The 23316-nt window shown below is 42.1% G+C and overlaps 1 protein-coding gene across 2 annotated transcripts in view; it reads left to right on the top strand.

Moving 5' to 3' along the window:
- Positions 1-19962, top strand: part of esama (endothelial cell adhesion molecule a) — a 68561-nt gene extending 48599 nt beyond the window's left edge. For both annotated transcript variants that reach the window (XM_024432011.2, XM_024432012.2), the window contains exons 2-7: positions 4270-4415; positions 5746-5947; positions 8836-8991; positions 15947-16069; positions 16834-16963; positions 17097-19962. In XM_024432011.2, coding sequence (XP_024287779.1) covers positions 4270-4415; positions 5746-5947; positions 8836-8991; positions 15947-16069; positions 16834-16963; positions 17097-17622 — 1283 coding nt within the window. In that variant the 3' untranslated portion in view covers positions 17623-19962. The remainder of the gene's footprint in view (positions 1-4269; positions 4416-5745; positions 5948-8835; positions 8992-15946; positions 16070-16833; positions 16964-17096) is intronic.
- The last annotated feature ends 3354 nt before the right edge of the window (positions 19963-23316 follow it).

The raw sequence follows: 23316 nt of genomic DNA, 5'->3' as shown, positions 1-23316 counted from the left end.
TGCAAAGAGTCAGTATTTGCAGTGTTGACCCTTCTTTTTCAAGACCTCTGCAATCCACCCTGGCATGCTGTCAATTCACTTCTGGGTCACATGGCAGCCCACCCGCCTCTTGAAGATTGACCACAAGTTCTCAATGGGATTAAGGTCTGGGGAGTTTCCTGGCCATGGACCCAAAATATCGATGTTTTGTTCCCCTAGCCACTTATGGCTTATGGCAAGGTGCTCCATCATGCTGGAAAAGGCATAGTTCGTCACCAAACTGTTCCTGGATGGTTGGGAGAAGTTGCTCTCGGAGGATGTGTTGGTACCATTCTTTATTTATTGCTGTGTTCTTAGGCAAAATTGTGAGTGAGCCCACTCCCTTTGCTGAGAAGCAACCCCACACATGAACGGTCTCAGGATGCTTTACTATTGGCATGGCACAGGACTGATGGTAGCGCTAACCTTGTCTTCTCCGGACAAGCTTTTTTTCCGGATGCCCAAACATTCAGAAAGGGGATACATCAAAGAAAATGACTTTACCCCTGTCCTTAGCAGTCCAATCCCTGTACCTTTTGCAGAATATCAGTCTGTACCTGATGTTTTTCCTGGAGAGAAGTGGCTTCTTTGCTGCTCTTCTTGACACCAGGCCATCCTCCAAAAGTCTTCGCCTCACTGTGCGTGCAGATGCACTCACACCTGCCTGCTGCCATTCCTGAGCAAGCTCCGTACTGGTGGTTCCCCGATCCTGCAGCTGAATCAACTTTAGGAGACGGTCCTGGCGCTTGCTGGACTTTCTTGGGCGCCCTAAAGCCTTCTTCACAACAATTGAACCGCTCTCCTTGAAGTTCTTGATGATCCGATAAATGGTTGATTTAGGTGCAATCTTACTGGCAGCAATATCCTTACCTGTGAAGCCCTTTATGTGCAAAGCAATGATGACGGCACGTGTTTCCTTGCAGGTAACCATGTTTGACAGAGAAAGAACAATTATTCCAAGCACCACCCTCCTTTTGAAGCTTCCAGTCTGTTATTCAAACTCAATCAGCATGACAGAGGGATCTCCAGCCTTGTCCTCGTCAACACGCACACCTGTGTTAATGAGAGAATCACTGACATGTCAGCTGGTCCTTTTGTGGCAGGGCTGAAATGCAGAGGATTTTTTTATTCAGTTCATTTGCATGGCAAATAGGGACTTTGCAATTTAATTGCAATTCATCTGATCACTCTTCATAACATTCTGGAGTATATGCAAATTGTGATCATACAAACTGAGGCAGAAGACTGTCGTGGAAATGTCCTGTATTACTAAACATTGAGAGAGCAAACCACACACAACTCAGTTATTTTATAAAGTCCATCTTTAATTATATATGAGCTTCACCATAGCCCTGTGACTCTCAGATTAATTCAGTCTATAAATGAATTCTCTGAGTGCTTACAAAACAGTTCTTAGTATCATTTATAGCCAAGACACACCCCTCTCAACTCACATGACAAATAACAGATCTTAGGAACATCACAAAGGAAGACTTTACTTGAGAGAGGAGTATCCCATAGCCAGATAGCATTAGCTATAAATTATCGTTCAGTTTGGTCTCCTAAACGAAGTTCATATCTCGTTCTTGGTACAACATAGTACCAAACTATTACATCATCCAATGGCATATATCAATTGTCAATTCTAGATACTTCCATCTCAAATACAACCCCTCCTGGACAAGATCAGAAAAGACAGTGAGCCTCTTAGGTCATGTACTAGATCAAGATAAGGGCAACTTCAGAGGGGACATGTAATAGTTAGACACATTCCCATAAAAAGACAAGCCTCCATTCTGTCCTCCTCCCCTTCTGATATTCTTCATAGTGGGTCACATGGTTTAACGGATACATTGACATATGAAGACGAGCCTGACCTCTCCCCTCTCTGGGCCCCTAGTGACTAAGCCCTAGCAGAGAAGGGATAACTGCAAACTGCCAACAGTATTATCCAAAAGAAAACATCCTAATGACAAATATCTCACATAAGCATTATTATGTAAATAAAACATCTTATTTATCAATGTTACTTAACTAATTCTGATTCTGCTACCACAAGACTGAAAATGAATATTTGTTATTCTCAAAACTTTTGGCCACGACTGTACTGTAGATATGCGTTTTTCTACATTGTATCTTTCAATAGTTACCCATATTACTGGAGCATCAGCTTATTCTTTTGAACTATTTCTATGGCTGCAATTTATGGAAGATGCCAAAACTTTGGATTTGACAAGAGAGGGCAAAGTCAAAGAGAGGCTGGTGGTTTCCATTTGTGGCAAAGTTTTCAATAAGTCAATGCTTATGACAAATCCATCTCCGGAACCAGTCATAGAGCAATCTGGTGAATGTTTTGAATATGGTTTAAAAAAACAAACAGCAACAAATAACATTAGCTAGCTAGATAAGGTTAGCAAGATCTAGTTAGGTCGATAAGGTTAGCATGCTAACTACACTGACAGCTGTCAGTGCCCGATTTGTTGTTTATCAACTCCACATGGAAATTCACACACCCAATTCATGAATATGAATAAGTAGTCATTGATATTCTTCAGAGGTGGAACCGACATGTGCATTGCCTTTCTAGGTCAGGAAATTACATCAAAATTGTGGGGGTGGGTGCTTTTAAAGACGTTCTCCAGTATATATATATATATATAACATTTTTTTTTTTTTTTTTTTCAACCACTGCACAAATTTGTTGTTGACACACTATAGTTTGGCAAGTCGTTTAGGACATCTACTTTGCATGACACAAGTCATTTTTCCAACAATTGTTTACAGACAGATTATTTCACTTATAATTCACTGTATCACAATTCCAGTGGGTCAGAAATGTACATTCACTAAGTTGACTTTGCCTTTTAAACAGCATGGAAAATTCCAAAAAATGATGTCATGGCTTTAAAGCTTTTGATAGGCTAATTGGCATCATTTGAGTCACTTGGAGGTGTACCTGTGGATGTATTTCAAGGCCTACCTTGAACTCAGTGCTTTGCTTGACATCATGGGAAAGTAAAAAGAAATCAGCCAAGACCTCAGAAAAAAATGGTAGACCTCCACAAGTCTGGTTTATCCTTGGGAGCAATTTCCAAACGCCTGTTGGTACCACGTTCATCTGTACAAACAATAGTATGCAAGTATAAACACCATGGGAGCACACAGCCGTCATACCTCTCGGGAAGGAGACACGTTTTCTCTCTCTCCTAGAGATGAACATACTTTGGTGCAAAAAGTGCAAATCAATCCCAGAACAACAGCAAAGGACCTTGTGAAGATGCTGGAGAAAACATGTCCTATATCGACATAACCTGAAAGGTGGCTCAGCAAGGAAGAAGCCACTGCTCCAAAACCGCCATAAAAAAGCCAGACTATGGTTTGCAACTGCACATGGAGAAATGTCCTCAGTTCTATTTTTGTTTCATCAGACCAGTTTAGCCATAATGACCATCATTATGTTTGGAGGAAAAAGGGGGAGGCTTGCAAGCTGAAGAACACCATCCCAACCATGAAGCACGGGCTGGCAGCAGCAGCATGTTGTGAGTGTGGTTTGCTGCAGGAGGGACTGGTGCACTTCACAAAATAGATGACATCATGAGAATGGAACATTATGTGGACATATTGAAGCAACATCTCAAGACATCAGTCAGGAAGTTAAAGCTTGGTTGCAAATGGGTCTTCCAAATAGACAATGACCCCAAGCATACTTCCAAAGTTGTAGAAAAATGGCTTAAGGACAACAAAGTCTAGGTATTGGAGTGGCCATCACACAGCCCTGACCTCAAACCCATAGAAAATTTGTGCAGAACTGAAAAGCGTGTGCGAGCAAGGAGGCCTACAAACCTGATTCGGATACACCAGCTCTGTCAGGAGGAATGGGCTACCCCAAACGTTTGACCCAAGTTGAACAATTTGAAGGCTATGCTACCAAATACTAATTGAGTGTATGTAAACTTCTGACGCAATGGGAATGTGATGAAAGAATTAAAAGCTGAAATAAATCATTCTCTACTATTATTCTGACATTTCACCTTATTAAAATAGTGTTGATCCTAACTGACCCGAGACAGGGAATTTTTACTAGGATTAAATGTCAGGAATTGTGAAACTGAGTTTACATGTAGTTGGCTAAGGTGTATGTACACTTCTGACTTTAACTGTATGTGTATGTATAATATAATTATTTTATATAAAACTTTGTTGAAAAGTGATATCCAAAGTATAAGTCAAGTACCCCTCTCCCAACTCCAGGTGTGTTGGCCCAGATCCAGATGCCGCAGAGGACCATGGAAGTGATCGAGGGTCAGAAAGTGGTGCTGCAGGCCTGGTACAGCCCCAGCTCCATCACTGGCAAGAACACTGTTCTCTGGAACTTTGTGGCCAATAACACCCAACTGGTGAGTGTGTTTTAGGATCTGTTTTGTTGTGTGGTGGTGCCTCTAGCATCTATGCTGATCGTCTGACGATTTAAGGGCTGTCATCACTTGAGATGCGTACAGTAACTTGAACTTTTGCACCAAACATTAAGGCAAAGGCATATTTGCTGTGACTTAAGTCTACAATAAAAGTTACTTGTATTAGCTCTGCATACCAGTTACATACTTCCTTGTCAGAAGTACTTTGTACATGGAAAGGTTTTTTGGTGGAAAAATGTAACTCATCTGTAATATTGCCTTTTTTTTTTAAAGTCGACTTGAAATTATGAATGTATTCTAATTTGTTAGGTTTTGTTTTAATGTTAAACTCTGACTTCTGTGATACTTCACATCATTTGTCTGAGTATTCAGAAAAATATGTTTATGTTCTGTGCAGTTCTTGCTCAAAAGCTTCCACTGAAAATCTGACTTGCTTGGCCATCTGTGGCTGTAACGTGGAGGATTATTATTATGAAGGATGTTTGACTGCTGTTATACTGTTAATCTGGCAAAGCTCTTCCTTTGGAAACCCTCCTAAATGAATCAAATAAAAGGCTTAACACTCCATCTATCCACTGTATTTTACCCTTGCTTGAAAATGCATAAATATAAAATGTAACATTTCTGAAAATTAGGCCATCAAGTGAAACAATGCTAAACCACTGAACAGAGTTGTGATTTTGGGGTTAGGTTGGGTTTAACCCTTGACAAAACAAAAACAAATTAAGTGGGCAGTGGGCCATAACTGTCTCATCTGACTTGTTCCCCAATCAGACAATGTTATCTAATGACCTATATTCTGTATGTTTGCTTATTCCAGATTATCCTACCATAGTATACAGACGGACCAAGTCCCAAAGGGGATCAAACAAACACAAAAAGTCCACTACAGTAGCATTCACCAGCAGATGATTGGGAGATTGCAGTTGTTGGCCTTGAGATGGCAAGCTGCTTTGGCTAAAGGCCCAGTCATGGGGTGGTAGTCTGACATAACCAGAGAACCCTTATCTCAACTCTGAATCGGCCCGTTAGTCTTTAGCTCCAAAGGATAATTCTGTTTCACTTGTTTGCATAAAGGTCTATATGATTTGAAAGAATGTGGTTTTGTTATCTTCTAATATTTTTGTCATATTTTAAAGTACTCTAATTATATTCCTACTCAATGCACTTTTCATGGCTCTATTAAGAACATAACATCAGCTAAGTGAACATCTTGGTAATGGCAGATGGTGTAAAATTAAAAGGACAGGATTTCCGAGGGAGCTTTGCAACAATCTTCATGACTCTTGTCCCCACCATCAACCCCACACAGATCATCTCGTACACCCCAGACTCGATCAGTTTTGGCAGCCCCCAGTTTGGGGAGCGTGTGGGCTTCACGGCCACCATGCCCTCGGCCAACCTGTCCCTGTACATCAACAACACGCAGGAGTCGGACTCAGGACGCTACCTCTGCCAGGTCATCATCCCCGGGGCCCAGGGCCTGACTGGAGAACTTAGCCTCAACGTCAATGGTAAGGACAAGGAGACCCCTTATGTAGTTCATGTAGTCATACAGCATGCCATCTGTGTATTCTTTATAAGAGCTGTATATGTAGAATGAGGCAATCATGTACATACAGTGCATTCTGAAAGTATTCAGACCGTTGTACTTTTTCTGCATTTTGTTACGTTACAGCCTTATTCTAAAAATGATTAAATAAAAACACCAATCTACACACAATACCCCATAATGACATAGAAAAAACATTTTGGGGGGACTTTTTTGCTAAATATGTAAATGTGATATTTCACTAAGTATTCAGACCCTTAGTACTTTGTTGAAGCACCTTACAGCAGCGATTACAGCCTTGAGTATGACACTACAAGCTTGGCACACCTGTATTTGGGGAGTTTCTCCCATTCTTCTCTGCACATCCTCTCAAGCTCTGTCAGGTTGAATGGGGAAAGTCGCTGCACAGCTATTTTCAGGTCTCTCCAAAGATGTTCGATCAGGTTTTGTAAGAGAAGAATGCGAAAAACTCCCCAAATAGAGGTGTACCAAGCTTGTAGCATCATACCCAAGAATACTTGTGGCTGTAATCGCTGCCAAAGGGCTGGGCCACTCAAGGACATTCAGAGACTTGTCCCAAAGTCACTCCTGCATTGTCTTGGCTGTGTGCTTAGGGTTGTTGACCTGTTGGAAGGTGAACCGTCACGTCAGTCTGAGAACCTGCTCCAGAGTGCTCAGGACTTCATCAAGGATCCCTCTGTACTTTGCTCCGTTCATCTTTCTTTCTATCCTGACTAGTCTCCCAGTCCCTGCCACTGAAAAACATCCACTCAGGATGATGCATCCACCACCATGCTTCACCGTAGGGATGGTGCCAGGTTTTCTCCAGATGTGACGCTTGGAATTCAGGCCAAAGATTTCAATTTTGGTTTCATCAGACCAGAGAATCTTGTTTCTCATGGTCAGAGTATTTTAAGTGTATTTTGTCAAACTCGAACCAGGCTGTCGTACCTTTTACTGAGGAGTGTGTTCCGCCTGGCCACTATACCATAATGACCTGATTTGGTGGAGTGCTGCAGAGATGGTTGTCCTTCTGGAACGTTCTCCCATCTCCACAGAGAAACTCTGGAGCTCTGTCAGTCACCACCGGGTTCTTGGTCATCTCCCTGACCAAGGTCCTTCTCCCCCAATTGCTCAGTTTGGCCGGGCGGCCAGCTGTAGGATGAGTCTTGGTGGTTACAAGCTTCTTCCATTTAAGAATGATGGAGGGCACTTTGTTCTTGGGGACATTCAATGCTGCAGACATTTTATTGGTACCCTTCCCCAGATTGTTGCCTCTACACAATCCTCTCTCGGAGCTCTACAGACAATTCTTTTGACCTCATGGTGTGGTTTTTACTTTGACATGCACTGTCAACTGTGGGACCTTTATATAGACAGGTGTGTGCCTTTCCAAATCATGTCCAATCAATTGAATTTACCAAAGGTGGACTCCAAGTTTTAGAAACATCTCAAGAATGATCAATGGAAACAGGATGCACCTGAGCTCAATTTTGAGTTTCATAGCAGTGTCTGAATAATTACAGTACCAGTCAATAGTTTGGACACACCTACTCAGTCAACGGTGTTTCTTTATTTTGACTAATTGTAGATTAATAGTGAAGACATCAAAACTATGAAATAACACATTTGGAATCATGTAGTAACCAAAATATATTTGCAGACACTTTGCATTCTCTCAACCAGCTTATGCTTTTCTGACAGTCACGGAGTTCTCACAAATGTTAAGCACTTGTTGGCTGCTTTTCCTTCACTCTGCGGTCCATCTTATCCCAAACCATCTCAATTGGTTTGAGGTTGGGTGATTGTGGAGGCCAGGTCATCTGATGCAGTACTCCATAACTCTCCTCCTTGGTCAAATAGCCCTTACTCAGCCTGGGGGTGTGTTTTGGGTCATTGTCCTGTTGATAAACAAATGATCTGCACTTGAAGAAACTTTCAAAATTCTTGACATTTTCCTGATCGACTGACTTTCATGTCTTAAAGTAATGATGGACTGTCATTTCTCTTTGCTTATTTGAGCTGTTCTTGCCATAATATGGACTTGGTCTTTTACCAAATAGGTCTATCTTCTGTATACCCCCTTCCTTGTCACAACACAACTGATTAGCTCAAACGCATTAAGAAGGAAAGAAATTCCGCAAATCAACTTTTAACAAGGCACACCTGCTAATTGAAATGCATTCCAGATGACTACCTAATGAAGCTGGTTGAGAGAATGCCAAGAGTGTGCAAAGATGTCATCAAGGCAAAGGGTGGCTACTTAAGTATCTAAAATATAAAATATATTACCAACATGATTGGTTACTACATGATTCCATATGTGTTATTTCATAGTTTTGATGTCTTCACTTTTATTCTACAATGTAGACAATAGTAAAGCATAAAGAAAATGAGTAGTTGGAATGAGTAGGTGTGTCCAAATTTTGACCGGTATGTAAATTTACCTGTGTGTGTGTGTATACATTTCTGGGTGGCTTTGCTTTGCGATTCTCTGTGTGTGTGTGTGTGTGTGTGTGTGTGTGTAGATTGGTGAGGAAATAAAAAATATATTTTTAATTTAAAAAAAAATCAATTTTAGAATATATCTGTAACGTAACGAATGTGTAAAAGGGGAAGGGGTGCACACAGGTGCACGCACACTTACAGATGTGCTGCACTTGCAGTTATACCCACATATAGTACATGCGCACACACATGTTCCTGCATGTATCTTAATACAAAACTTGGTCAGTTTGCCACTACCCTAAATCCTAAACATTATTTAATCTATTATTCAAATACTGTAACTCAGCATCTCATCACAAATGGTCAACTAACTATCTATTTAACCTCTCTCCTATGTCTCAGTCCCTCCTGCTGTCCCAGAGTGCTCTCTGTCAGGGAAGCCAGTTCTGAAGGGCAACGTCACACTGAGCTGCAAGTCCAAGTCAGGAAAGCCCATCCCAATGTATAAGTGGAAGAAGACTAGCCCCCCGTCCGAGGTCTTCTTCTCGCCCATGCTCAGTGAGTAAATGCCTGACATCTGGAACGTGGTGGTCTAGCTTTATTAACCAACATCCTAAGAATATTTGGGGGGTTACTATGAAATAGTGTATTTATTGTAGTCCTATATTTCAACTAGAGCATGCTCTATTTCTACAATTTTATGAGAATTAGAACTTTGAGAGTACTGTAATAGTATGTAGTTCAGCCAAGTTATTGTAAGCACCTAATGTGAGTTACTCTGGATTAGAAAAGTACTGTATATACAATAAGCAAATGTAAAAACAAAATGGCGCTGGATGAAATGGCAGCAGTTTTACGGGCGCCCAACCAATTGTGCTATTATGTGGGGGGTTTTCGCAACTTATTTTGGACATAATGTTTCTGCAACCGTATCTTATGGCAAAAAAGGGCTTCTGGATATCAGGACAGCGATTACTCACCTCGGATTAGACAAAGATTTTTTTCTACGAGGACAAAGAGCCGGATGCCTGGTCAGGACCCGGAGAAGGCAACTGGGAAAGCTGCCATTACCATCAATACTACTCGCAAACGTGCAATCATTGGACAATAAATTAGACGAGGTACGATCATGAATATCCTACCAATGGGACATCAAAAACTGTAATATCCTATGTTTCACGGAATCGTGGCTGAATGACGACATGGATATTCAGCTAGATGGATTTACACTGCAACGGCAAGATAGAACAGCACACTCCGGTAAGACGATGGGGGGCGGTCTGTGCATATTTGTAAACAGCTGGTGCATAAAATCTAAGGAACTCTCTAGATTTTGCTTACCTGAAGTAGAGAATATTGTGATAAATTGCAGGCCATACTACTTGCCTAGAGCATTTTCAGCCATACTTTTTGTGGCTGTTGATTTACCACCACAGACGGATGCTGGCACTAAGACCACACTCAGTCAGCTGTACAGTCGTGGCCAAAAGTTTTGAGAATGACACATTAATTTTCAGTCTGCTGCCTTAGTTTGTATGATGGCAATTTGCATATACTCCAGAAAGTTATGAAGAGTGATCAGATGAATTGCAATTAATTGCAAAGTCCCTCTTTGCCATGCAAATTAACTGAATCCCCCCAAAAAACATTTCTACTGCATTTCAGCCCTGCCACAAAAGGACCAGTTAACACCTGTGTTAACAAGAGAATCACTGACATGATGAGGCGAAGACTTTTGGAGGTTGGCCTGGTGTCAAGAAGAGCAGCCAAGAAGCCACTTCTCTCCAGGTACAGACTGATAAAACATCAGGGACAGACTGATACTCTGCAAAAGTACAGGGATTGGACTGCTGAGGACTTGAGTAAAGTCATTTTCTCTGATGAATCCCCTTTCCGATTGTTTGGGGCATCTGGAAAAAAGCTTGTCAGGAAAAGACAAGGTGAGCGCTACCATCAGTCCTGTGTCATGCCAACAGTAAAGCATCCTGAGACCATTCATGTGTGTGGTTGCTTCTCAGCCAAGGGATTGGGCTCACTCACAATTTTTCCTAAGAACACAGTCATAAATAATGGCACCAACACATCCTCCAAGAGCAACTTCTCCCTACCATCCAGGAACAGTTTGGTGACGAACAATGCCTTTTCCAGCATGATGGAGCACCTTGCCATAAGGCAAAAGTGATAACTAAGTGGCTCGGGGAACAAAACATCAACATTTTGGGTCCATGGACAGGAAACTCCCCCGACTTTAATCCCATTGAAAACTTGTGGTCAATCCTCAAGAGGCGGGTGGACAAACAAAACCCCACAAATTCTGACAAACTCCAAGCATTGATTATGCAAGAATGGGCTGCCGTCCGTCAGGATGTGGCCCAGAAGTTAATTGACAGCATGCCAGGGCAGATTGCAGAGGTCTTGAAAAAGAAGGGTTAACACTGCAAATATTGACTCTTTGCATCAACTTCATGTAATTGTCAATAAAACCCTTTGACACTTGTAATTATACTTCAGTATTTCATAGCAACATCTGACAAAAATATCTAAAGACACTGAAGCAGCAAACTTTCTGGAAATTAATATTTGTGATTTCATCAACTTTTGGCCATGACTGTATAAGGAAATAAGCTAACGGGAAACCACTCACCCAGGGGCGGCGCTCCTAGTGGCCGGAGACTTTAATGCAGGGAAACTTAAATCAGTTCTACCAAATTTCTATCAACATGTTAAATGTGCAACCAGAGTGAAATAAATTCTAGATCACCTGTACTCCACACACAAAAACACATACAAAGCTCTCCCTCATCCTCCATTTGGTTCATCCGACCACAAATCTATCCTCCTGATTCCTGCTTAGAAGCAAAAATTAAAGCAAGAAGCACCAGTGACTTGGTCTACAAAAAAGTAGTCAGATGAAGCCGATGCTAAACTACAGGAATATTTTGTTATCACAGACTGGAACATGTTCCGGGATTCTTCCGATGGCATTGAGGAGTACACCACATCAGTCACTGGCTTTATCAATAAGTGCATCGAGGACGTCGTCCCCACAGTGACTGTACGTACATACCCCAACCAGAAGCCATGGATTACAGGCAACATTCGCACTGAGCTAAAGGGTAGAGCTGCCGCTTTCAAGGTGCGGGACTCTAACCCGGAAGCTTACAAGAAATCCTGCTATGCCCTGTGACGAATCATCAAACAGGCAAAGCGTCAATACAGGGCTAAGATTGAATCATACTACACCGGCTCCAACGCTTGTCTTATGTGGCAGGGCTTGCAAACTATAACAGACTACAAAGGGAAGCACAGCTGTGAGCTGCCCAGTGACACGAGCATACCAGACGAGCTAAATCACTTCTATGCTCGTTACGAGGCAAGTAACACTGAGGCATGCATGAGAGTATCGGCTGTTCAACTGTGATCAACTGTGATCACGTTCTCCGTAGCCTACATGAGTAAGACCTTTAAACAGATCAACATACACAAGGATGCGGGGCCAGACCGATTACCAGGACGTGTGCTCCGGGCATGTGCTGACCAACTGGCAGGTTTCTCCACTGACATTTTCAACATGTCCGTAATTGAGTCTGTAATACCAACATGTTTCAAGCAGACCACCATAGTCCCTGTGCCCAAGAACACAAAGGCAACATGCCTAAATGACTACAGACCGTAGCACTCACGTCCATAGCAATGAAGTGCTTTGAAAGGTTGGTAATGGCTCACATCAACACCATTATCCCAGAAACCCTAGACCCACTCCAATTTGCATACCGCCCAAACTGATCCACAGATGATGCAATCTCTATTGCACTCCACACTGTCCTTTCCCACCCAGACAAAAGGAACACTTACAGTGCCTTGCGAAAGTATTCGGCCCCCTTGAATTTTGCGACCTTTTGCCACATTTCAGGCTTCAAACATAAAGATATAAAACTGTATTGTTTTGTGAAGAATCAACAACAAGTGGGACACAATCATGAAGTGGAACGACATTTATTGGATATTTCAAACTTTTTTAACAAATCAAAAACTGAAAAATTGGGCGTGTAAAATTATTCAGCCCCCTTAAGTTAATACTTTGTAGCGCCACCTATTGCTGTGATTACAGCTGTAAGTTGCTTGGGGTATGTCTCTCTCAGTTTTGCACATCGAGAGACTGAAATTTTTTCCCATTCCTCCTTGCAAAACAGCTCGAGCTCAGTGAGGTTGGATGGAGAGCATTTGTGAACAGCAGTTTTCAGTTCTTTCCACAGATTCTCGATTGGATTCAGGTCTGGACTTTGACTTGGCCATTCTAACACCTGGATATGTTTATTTTTGAACCATTCCATTGTAGATTTTGCTTAATGTTTTGGATCATTGTCTTGTTGGAAGACAAATCTCAGTCCCAGTCTCAGGTCTTTTGCAGACTCCATCAGGTTTTCTTCCAGAATGGTCCTGTATTTGGCTCCATCCATCTTCCCATCAATTTTAACCATCTTCCCTGTCCCTGCTGAAGAAAAGCAGGCCCAAACCATGATGCTGCCACCACCATGTTTGACAGTGGGGATGTTGTGTTCAGGGTGATGAGCTGTGTTGCTTTTACGCCAAACATAACGTTTTGCATTGTTGCCAAAAAGTTCCATTTTGGTTTCATCTGACCAGAGCACCTTCTTCCACATGTTTGGTGTGTCTCCCAGGTGGCTTGTGGCAAACTTTAAACAACACTTTTTATGGATATCTTTAAGAAATGGCTTTCTTCTTGCCACTCTTCCATAAAGGCCAGATTTGTGCAATATACGACTGATTGTTGTCCTATGGACAGAGTCTCCCACCTCAGCTGTAGATCTCTGCAGTTCATCCAGAGTGATCATGGGCCTCTTGGCTGCATCCCTGATCAGTCTTCTCCTTGTATGAGCTGAAAGTTTAGAGGGACGGCCAGGTCTTGGTAGATTTGCAGTGGTCTGATACTCCTTCCATTTCAATATTATCGCTTGCACAGTGCTCCTTGGGATGTTTAAAGCTTGGAAAATCTTTTTGTATGCAAATCCGGCTTTAAACTTCTTCACAACAGTATCTCGGACCTGCCTGGTGTGTTCCTTGTTCTTCATGATGCTCTCTGTGCTTTTAACGGACCTCTGAGACTATTACAGTGCAGGTGCATTTATACGGAGACTTGATTACACACAGGTGGATTGCATTTATCATCATTAGTCATTTAGGTCAACATTGGATCATTCAGAGATCCTCACTGCACTTCTGGAGAGAGTTTGCTGCACTGAAAGTAAAGGGGCTGAATAATTTTGCACGCCCAATTTTTAAATTTTTGATTTGTTAAAAAAGTTTGAAATATCCAATAAATGTCATTCCACTTCATGATTGTGTCCCACTTGTTGTTGATTCTTCACAAAAAAATACAGTTTTATATCTTTATCTTTGAAGCCTGAAATGTGGCAAAAGGCCGCAAAGTTCAAGGGGGCCGAATACTTTCGCAAGGCACTGTATGTGATAATGCTGTTCATTGACTACAGCTCAGCGTTCAACACCCATAGTACCCTCAGCTCATCACTAAGCTAAGGATCCTGGGACTCCCTCTGCAACTGGATCCTGGACTTCCTGACAGGCCGCCCACAGGTGTTGAGGGTAGGTAGCAACACATCTGCCACGCTGATCCTCAACACTGGAGCTCCACAGGGGTGCATGCTCAGTCCCCTCCTGTACTCCCTGTTCACCCACGACTGCATGGCCAGGCACGACTCCAACAACAAGTTTTTTTTCAGATGACACAACAGTGGTAGGCCTGATCACCGACAACAACGAGACAGCCTGTAGGGAGAAGGTCAACCTGGCCAGGTGGTGCCAGAATAACAACATATCCCTCAATGTAACCAAGACTGAGATGATTGTGGACTACAGGAAATTGAGGACCGAGCACGCCCCCATTCTCATCGACGGGGCTGTAGTGGAGCAGGTTGAGCGCTTCAAGTTCATTGGTGTCCACATCAACAACAAACTAGAATGGTTCAAACACACCAAGACAGTCGTGAAGAGGGCACGACAAATCCTATTCCCCCTCAGGAAACTAAAAAGATTTGTCATGGGTCCTGAGATCCTCAAAAGGTTCTACAGCTGCAACATCGACTGGTTGCAGCACTAGCCTGGTACGGCAATTGCTCGGCCTCTGACCGCAAGGTACTACAGAGGGTAGTGCGTTAACCTGCCTGCCATCCAGGACTTCTACACCAGGCGGTGTCAGAGGAAGGCCCTAAAAATTGTCAAAGACCCCAGTCACAGACTGTTCTCTCTACTACCGCATGGCAAGCGGTACCGTAGTGCCAAGTCTAGGACAAAAAATGCTTCTCAACAGTTTTTACCCCCAAGCCATAAGACTCCTGAACAGGTAATCAAGTGGCTACATGCATTGTGTGCCTCCCCCCAACCCTCTTTTTACGCTGCTGCTACTCTCTGTTTATCATATATGCATAGTCACATACATTAATGTACATACTACCTCAATTGGGCCGACCAACCAGTGCTCCCACACATTGGCTAACCGGGCTATCTGCGTTGTGTCCCACCCACCAACCCCTCTTTTTTTTAAATTTTTAAATATACAGCTACTCTGTGCATCATATATGCATAGACACTTTAACCATATCTACATGTATATACTACCTCAATCAGACTGACTAACCGGTGTCTGTATGTAGCCTCACTACTGTATATAGCCTGCCTTTTTACTGTTTTATTTATTTCTTTACTTACGTATTGTTCACCTAACACCTTTTTTGTACTACTTGAACCTGTAAGTAAGCATTTCACTGTAAGGTATACACCTGTTGTATTCGGCGCACGTGACAAATAGTGGCAAAGGGCAAAGGCAAAGGGTTTTGGAAAGTGAAATGTGAATTGAGACAATCAGGTCTCACTTTACATGATGTGTCACAAATTTACAGGTGCTAGGTAATGACAATGTAACCACATCCAGTTATAACAATTGTGAGTTATTTCAATCTGTACTTAGTAATACACTACATGCGCATGTGGCTACCATTTATCTATGTGGATTTAAGGACACTTAATGTAAAATGGCACAGGCAATCAAAAGGATGGTGAATAAACATCTGAGTTTATTTTGGTATGCCTGTGTCATTGTTCTGTTCTGTTTTGGTTTTGACTTGGAGATTTAGCGGCTAATCTATTTGGAACTAGATTAAAGCACAGATGAGGTTGAATCCTCATTTGACTCTGCTCAAATGCACTCGTTTGAATCTCTATTCCAAACTCATAGTCAGTGTTCCCATTTGTTAGATCAATTATTTCCTCTCCTTTATGGTATACAATAATTACATAGGTATCCCACATTGTTTGGTCCATTTTTATTTTCTGGTTAGTAGTGATTTAATGATGAGGAATTTCATATGACCAATGCACGGTGCACCAATGCACAGCAGGACTGACAATGCTGTCCTAATATGGACACTGTATAAGTTTATATTTTTGTGTGTGTGTGTGTGCGCGCACGTTACAGATGAAAAAACGGGCACGCTGAAGCTGAGCAACTTGAGCAGCAGCATGTCGGGGAAGTACGTTTGTACGGCCAGCAACACAGCTGGCAATGACAGCTGCTACATCAACCTGGAGGTCATTACCTGTACGTACTGAAGTACCCACATGACACACTATATGGACCAGTCAGAATGTAGAGAAATGTGCTTCCTAATATTGTTGACTCCTGCTACGTGAAATGGCTTAGAAAACCAGAGCATGCAGATACCCAGAGCAAGTAATTAAGAATGAATTTTAATCAGGACTGATGCACTGCCCTTCACTTAAATGTGCATTCCTCTAAAAAGGGTGTAATGCATGTTTCACGTGTATTTAAAAAAAAAAATATATATATATATATATAGGTTTTGTTGTTGAAATTCCTGCACTAGGTAGCTAACTCATCTCTCTCTCTCATCTAGGACCCACTAAAGTTTATTTCCTAAAAAAGTGGTCTGGTTGACTTAGATGCAATAAAGCTTTTTTTTAAAGGAAACATCAATTTGGTGGAAAAGGCTATCATGCAGGGATGCTGTTCTGTTAAATCAATTCATTGAAATTTAATGAGGTTTAATAGCCTTTTTTGTATGTATGTTCTTTGTGTCTTTATGCTTCCACAAAGAAGTCAACTCTCTGCCTAGTCCTTTAAAAACACTGAACAGTCACAGGCTGCTGTTCTTGCACTGTTGGGGGAAGAAAGCTGAGTGGAGTTCATGTAAAAACAGAACTAATGTACAAAAACATGATGCTACCGTAGTTTTTAATTATCATTTCAACCACAAAGGCTCTTGTTATTTACCCTGGAGAGTGAAGGTACTATTCCACAGATCTGTAGTGCAAATGTGTGTGTGTGTGTGTGTGTTTCCCCAGCAACTAACGCAGGGATGATTGCTGGAGCCACGGTGGGCTCTGTGTTGGTCTTCATATTCATCATCCTCTTCCTCATCTACCTTCTGAGGCGAAAGAGAGACTATGAAGAGGACCGGGCCAACGACATCAAGTTAGACTCCCTTTCACAATATTGCTGTGTTGCATGCGTTCATGTGCCCAAATGCATGTCAGCCAGTCTCTCACCCCTTCTCCCTCACTCCCTCTCTCTTTCCCTCCTCTCTTTTTCCCCTCTTCATCCCCAGGGAGGACGCTCAGGCGCCCAAGCGCATCTCGTGGGCCAAGAGCGCCGGCTCAGGATCGGACGTGGTTTCCAAGAACGGCACACTCTCCTCAATCACCACCACTGCCAACAGGCCCCACCAGAGGGAGCCCTCGTCCCAGCACCACCACAACCACCACCTCCAGCATTATCCCCAACGCCCTCCCTCTGACACAGCCTCCATCATCACAGCCACAGGCAGCGTCTCTGGCTACCGCGCTGGACCACGCCATGGATCCTCCACCAAAGGCCACGCCGTGCCGGACTACGGCTACAACGTGGCTACACCCCTGCCCCGAGGTCAACCGGCTAATTCTGCAGCATCCAGTGCCAACGGTAGCCCCATGCCAAGAACCAAGCACCCACAGTCCTATACCCAGCCCCAGGCAGCACCTGCTTCCCCACGCCCACCACCTCTGCCCACCATTGTGACTGCGTCCAACATCTCCCGCATGGGAGGTGTGCCCATCATGGTGCCAGCTCAGAACCAGGCTGGTTCGCTGGTGTAACACCAGTCTGCTATGGTGCATTGTACCTTTACCCTTCAACGCTGTACTTACTCACATAGATTTTCAAAAGGAAAATATTCAACTGCCACTAAGATATGTCTAACTCGAGCATTAAAGCTTGAATTGGCCTTCGAGAAGCTGGGGCATTTGACCCGGTCAAAATGCAGTGAGATTATTAGTAAGACCTCCAGAGAGATGATGAGATGGACTGAGTTGCTACATAAGGCAGTTTTATTTAATTAAGTATATGGAAGTACTTTATTTTTTTTTTTTTACACTTTTTATACTCAGTTTGTATGCGAAGGATGCATAGATCTGGATTTCATACATTTGTGCAGTATCTTTTTTTAAATTATTATTGTACTATCAATCAATGTATTTTTTACAAAGTTTTCCAATGCAACTTTTTTCGAGATTGTATTTACTCGATCTACCACGTCCTATGAAGGCCATTCTATGACATCACTTTAAAAACGGGGACAAGATGTCATGATACCCACTGGTCAATGCATGTGTGTTGCCTGTGTATTACAGCAAGAACAGTCAATGTGTGTATCCCACTGATGTTTTACTTTATGCATTTCGTGCAGATTTTATCGATATGACAACTGTAGATTACGACCATTTAAAATAAATATATATGTTTAATTGTCACATAAACGGATAGGTGCAGTGAAATGTGTTTTACAGGGTCAGCAATAGTAGTACGGCACCCCTGGAGCAAATTAGGGTAATGTGCCTTGCTCAAGGGCACATTGACAGATTTTCACCTTGTTGGCTGGGGTATTTGAACGCTCTAAGCGCTAGGTTACCTGCCGCCCTGTGCTTCAAACCAAATTTGCATATATTATTATTTATATTCTCAAATATGGTGGACTACTGCTGAATACCTGTCTAGCCACATGCAATTAAGAAAGAAGAAAAGACTGGGCATACGCGAATGACATTTTCTGCAACATTTTCTAAATCCTAGGTAACCGTTACCTTTTCATGTACCTTGTATAAAACTTCATGCCGACGCTCTTTAGACACAGCGCTTAAAACATGACTATTTTACCGCATAGGAATAGCTTATAGTATAAAATACAATTTGACACATTTTGTCAATTACATTTGAATTTATCGACTAAGATATATAACCACTATGGTTCCACCATTGAGTTGTAATGATTTTTGGTTGCTCTCCACAAGGAAATTCTTTCGATTGTACTTGAGGCTATTCATTGAATCGTATGTGACGGACTGGATACAAAACCAAAGAGATTTCAACTTGTCAACATCCCAAACTGATGACCAATATATTCATGCATATAGACCCAAAAGGTGTCACATAATATGAGTCTAAGATGAGGCACTTGTGTTTCATACATAAAAGATACAAGGCAAAAAACAATTACAAAGTGATTTTGGCTATGTCACTGATCAAACTACCCTTGAGTCAATCTGGACTTCTTTGAAAGCATTTACTTTGGCAAAACTCTACTGTCCAATTTTTACCCTTAGTCTTGATTGCTCTATTCAGACATGTCTGTGTGTAGCAAGGTAATGGTGTTCTGCTAGGTTATGAACAAGATACTTGTAGCACATCCAAGAAACAAAGCGTGGCACACAAGACTACCCATTACATATGAAGTGGAGGTTTGTGTCACTTTAAATCTGAGGACTGGTTCATATTAATGGCTGGATTTGAATAGAACAGCTTAAATGAAGCATATGGTTTTCCTTCTACGCCTATCCTCAACTTCTATATCACTGGAGAATAGCTATTGCCAGTACACTGGAGCAGAGAGACACTGTTGGAGCTAGGAACACAAGCATTTCTCTACACCTGCAATAACATCTGATAAACATGTGTATGCGACCAATAAAATGTTATTTGATTTGATGTAAGAAATGTATGCGCACAGAAAAAGAAAAAAAATATGCGCACAGACAATTTTTGCTGTGTGGGAGACTAGCTCAGACTCAAAATAACATGCTTGTATGTGTAGTGGTATTCAATGGCAAATGCTTTTGCTGTTTTAAAGATGGAAAAATATGAAACAATATTCAAGACTGGCCTTTTGTGATACTGTAATGTATATGCATTATGTAACACAGGGATAGAATTACAAAACAGGAACACAAAATGATAACATTGAATATCACGGAACATCTAATAAATACTAGTAGTAATCGATTAGTTCTAACTGATAATGTAAGAAGACACACTGATGGCTGCTGTGCTAATGTATGTATTTATGCTCAAACATAGACCACTATGTCGAGTGTTTAAGTTTCTTCAACTTGTATGTATATTGAAAATACTCATACCTATTTTTAATAAAACGATGAATGGTTGTAAAGGCGTATGATTTATTTTACCACCTGGAGAAAGCATTACACCTGTATGATCCAATAACCAATATCTCAGACCAGATGAGTAACAATGAAGGTGTGAAGGCCTGCAACATTATGGGCCTTAACTTGTCATACGTGCATGATTTTGTTCATGGAAAGGGAGAGAAATCTAAACAATCTTTTTCTTATGTCCCCACCCTGTGGCCTAAATATAACATTGCAGTTTGCATTCACTCCTGCCGTCTATGGGTTGTGAAGATTATTGCATACAAAAATGGGGGAAAGACATGCAGTATATGGATTACATGATTAAGTGCGGAATTACAAAATATGAAAAGGTACTGAAATGGATCCAAATATAACACCCAGAACCAGTTTTCTCAGCTGAAAGAGTTTTCTAGTCCAGAACTAATCTGTCTTTGAGACTGATCCTTATCACTGGGCACACCAAGTCATTTCAATGTGGATATTTAGGTCATATTTGGTTGAGATGTTTATCAATAACATTACAACCTATATTCACCCACTCAAAAATAAATCCAAAAGTTTGAATTTTCAATGTGTTATAGCAATGCTTTCAACCATCTAGACGCAGAACTAAATTCCAATTGAAAAACAATGTCATAGTTTTGGTTTAGTTGTCACCCAAATGTCTATCACTGTGCCTTCAACCAATTTAAAGAACAGCAAAAGTCAAATGGGAATACAATGTCCGATATGTTTATTTATACAACAGATAAATGTGTTATCACTGTGCTTCATCAATTTACCTGCATTGCAGTTGAGATTACATGAAAGTACATGGTGCAAGTGCTCAATGACATTCTGCGCAGATTATTACCGCAATTGTGAAATTCTCCACAAACCTGTGACCAGGGCCTGCGTTACGGGTGGGATTTAGGGGGGCCTGGCTCGCCCTACCAAAACCTTACCAAAACCTTCAAATGTTGATCATTTATTTGAGCGAGACGCGTGCCGACACTCATAAATCTCAGATATCGCATCGGAGCGATTATAAACCGCTCACTCTGTCTCAGCATGGGTAGACCATGTATCTGATGCTGTCTGGACAAACAAAATATGGCATGTCATACTATTTCCGTCCAGACAGCATCAGATCCATGGGCTAGATATAGTAAAACAGAGGAGCCATGTATCGCTCGCTCAGGTGCTTTCTTCAGTGAGATAGTTTCAGCAGAGAGGAAGAGGTGACCAAGAGGGCTCACTAGCCTAAATCTGTCCAGAATAAGCCCAATGCATTTCTATGGGCTTAATACGCAGACGTAAACTTGTCGCCTGCCTTCCCGCCTTCGGGGCAACTACTCCTATTGTTAGGGCAGAGACATGAGCATCTCGTCATTATATACAGATCTCTGGTTTCAGCCATTTGCAAATTGAAAAGGAAAGTGGGTGAGTCCACGTTTCAGATGCTGGCTTTCCCTGAAGTAAATTGATGTTTTACCAAATTGATATAATTACTCTGGTCTTTAATCATATTTGATCATATTACTCTACTGCTAGCCTCCCTACACTGGCTTCCTGTTAAGGCAAGGGCTAATTTCAAGGTTTTACTGCTAACCTACAAAGCATTACATGGGCTTTCTCCTACCTATCTTTCAGATTTGATCCTGCCGTACATACCTACACGTAAGCTATGGTCACAAGACGCAGGCCCCCTTATTGACCATAGAATTTCTAAGCAAACAGCTGGAGGCAGGGCTTTCACCTATAGAGCTCCATTTTCATGGAATGGTCTGCCTATCCATATGAGAGACGCAGCCTCGGTCTCAACCTTTAAGTATTTATTGAAGACTCATCCCTTCAGTAGGTCCTATGATTGAGTTTAGTCTGGCCCAGAAGTGTGAAGGTGAACGGAAAGGCACATGGAGCAACGAACAGCCCTTTCTGTCTCTGCCTGGCCGGTTCCCCTCTCTCCACTGGGATTCTCTGCCTCTAACCCTATTACAGGGGCTGAGTTACTGGTGCTCTTCCATGCCGTCCCTCAGAGGGGTGCGTCACTTGAGTGGGTTGAGTCACTGACGTGATCTTTCTGTCCGGGTTGGTGCCCCCCCTTGGGTTATGCCGTGGGGGAGATCTTCGTGGGCTATACTCGGCCTTGTTCAGGATGGTAAATTGGTGGTTGAAGATATCCCTCTAGTGGTGTGGGGGCTGTACTTTGGCAAAGTGGGTGGGGTTATATCCTGCCTGTTTGGCTCTGTCGTCTGGGTTCTCTGTCCTAGTCATTTTGAGGGAGCACGCACACATACAAGTACTTGGTCTGCTGCAGGCAAATGTAGGAAAGTGTCCATTTGGAGAAGTCTGATTTCTGATTGTCTTAACTCACCAAGTCCATCACTCATAAACTGAGCTTCTCAGTCATTCCCACAGTAAGGCAATGAAGTCCAATTTTTTTTAACATCCATTGCAAATGATAGTTCTTCACAGTATTTAAAAAATCTTTCCAACACTCTCCCGACCTCGACAATCACCAAGCCTTGTTGTGAAAGAGCAAAATATGAGTTATGATCCCAGATATCCAGTGGAAACTTTACACAAAACAGCTGTCTGCTCCAAGCTCACTGGTGAGGGACTTGAGGGCCCAGAATAGGCTCGTTGATACAGTTGCAAGTTTTCTACAGACAGCTTCAGGCCGGACCCAGTTGATTGATTTGATACAATGTGTTGCTTTTCACTAGAGATCACAGGAGGCTGGTTGCACCTTAATTTGGAACGGAATGAATTAAATGGCATTGAACACGTTTCCACGTGTTATTTTTATAAGAAACATAGTTGGAAATTCCAAATTGTTTGCATAGACAAGTTAAGCCAACTTACATACAGCGCTGACACACACACACACCCCACCAGACCTGCCACCGGGGGTCTTTTCACCGTCCCCATGTCCAGAACAAATTCAAGGGAACGTGCAGTATTATACCGTCATGAGTGCATGGAACTCCCATTGTATATAGCGCAAGTGAACAGCAAACCTTGTTTCAAAAAACAAATAAAGCTACACCTCAGGTAACTACGCCTCTACCCCATGTGACCTATTTGTTGTAAACACTAAAATGTATGTGTAGCTGATAGGTGCACACACACACTACATGTTCCTGTTTTAAATGTACTGTATGTAAATTGTAAAGACTTTTGTCTGTAATGTCTTTTTTGGTATGTCGGGCCCTGTAAGACGAGCTGTCACCATTGGCGTCAGCTAATGGGGAACCTAATAAATCAAATCAAATCACATCAAACACATGGAAACCATGTGTTTGATACCATTCCATTTACTCCATTCCAGCCCTTATGAGCCATCCTCCCCTCAGCAGCCTCCTGTACTAGACACAGCTCAAG

The sequence above is a fragment of the Oncorhynchus tshawytscha genome, linkage group LG09 (genome assembly GCF_018296145.1).
Source record: "Oncorhynchus tshawytscha isolate Ot180627B linkage group LG09, Otsh_v2.0, whole genome shotgun sequence".
Lineage (NCBI taxonomy): Eukaryota > Metazoa > Chordata > Actinopteri > Salmoniformes > Salmonidae > Oncorhynchus > Oncorhynchus tshawytscha.
The sequence above is the reverse complement of the archived record's forward strand: the minus strand, read 5'-3'. Positions and strand labels throughout refer to the sequence as shown.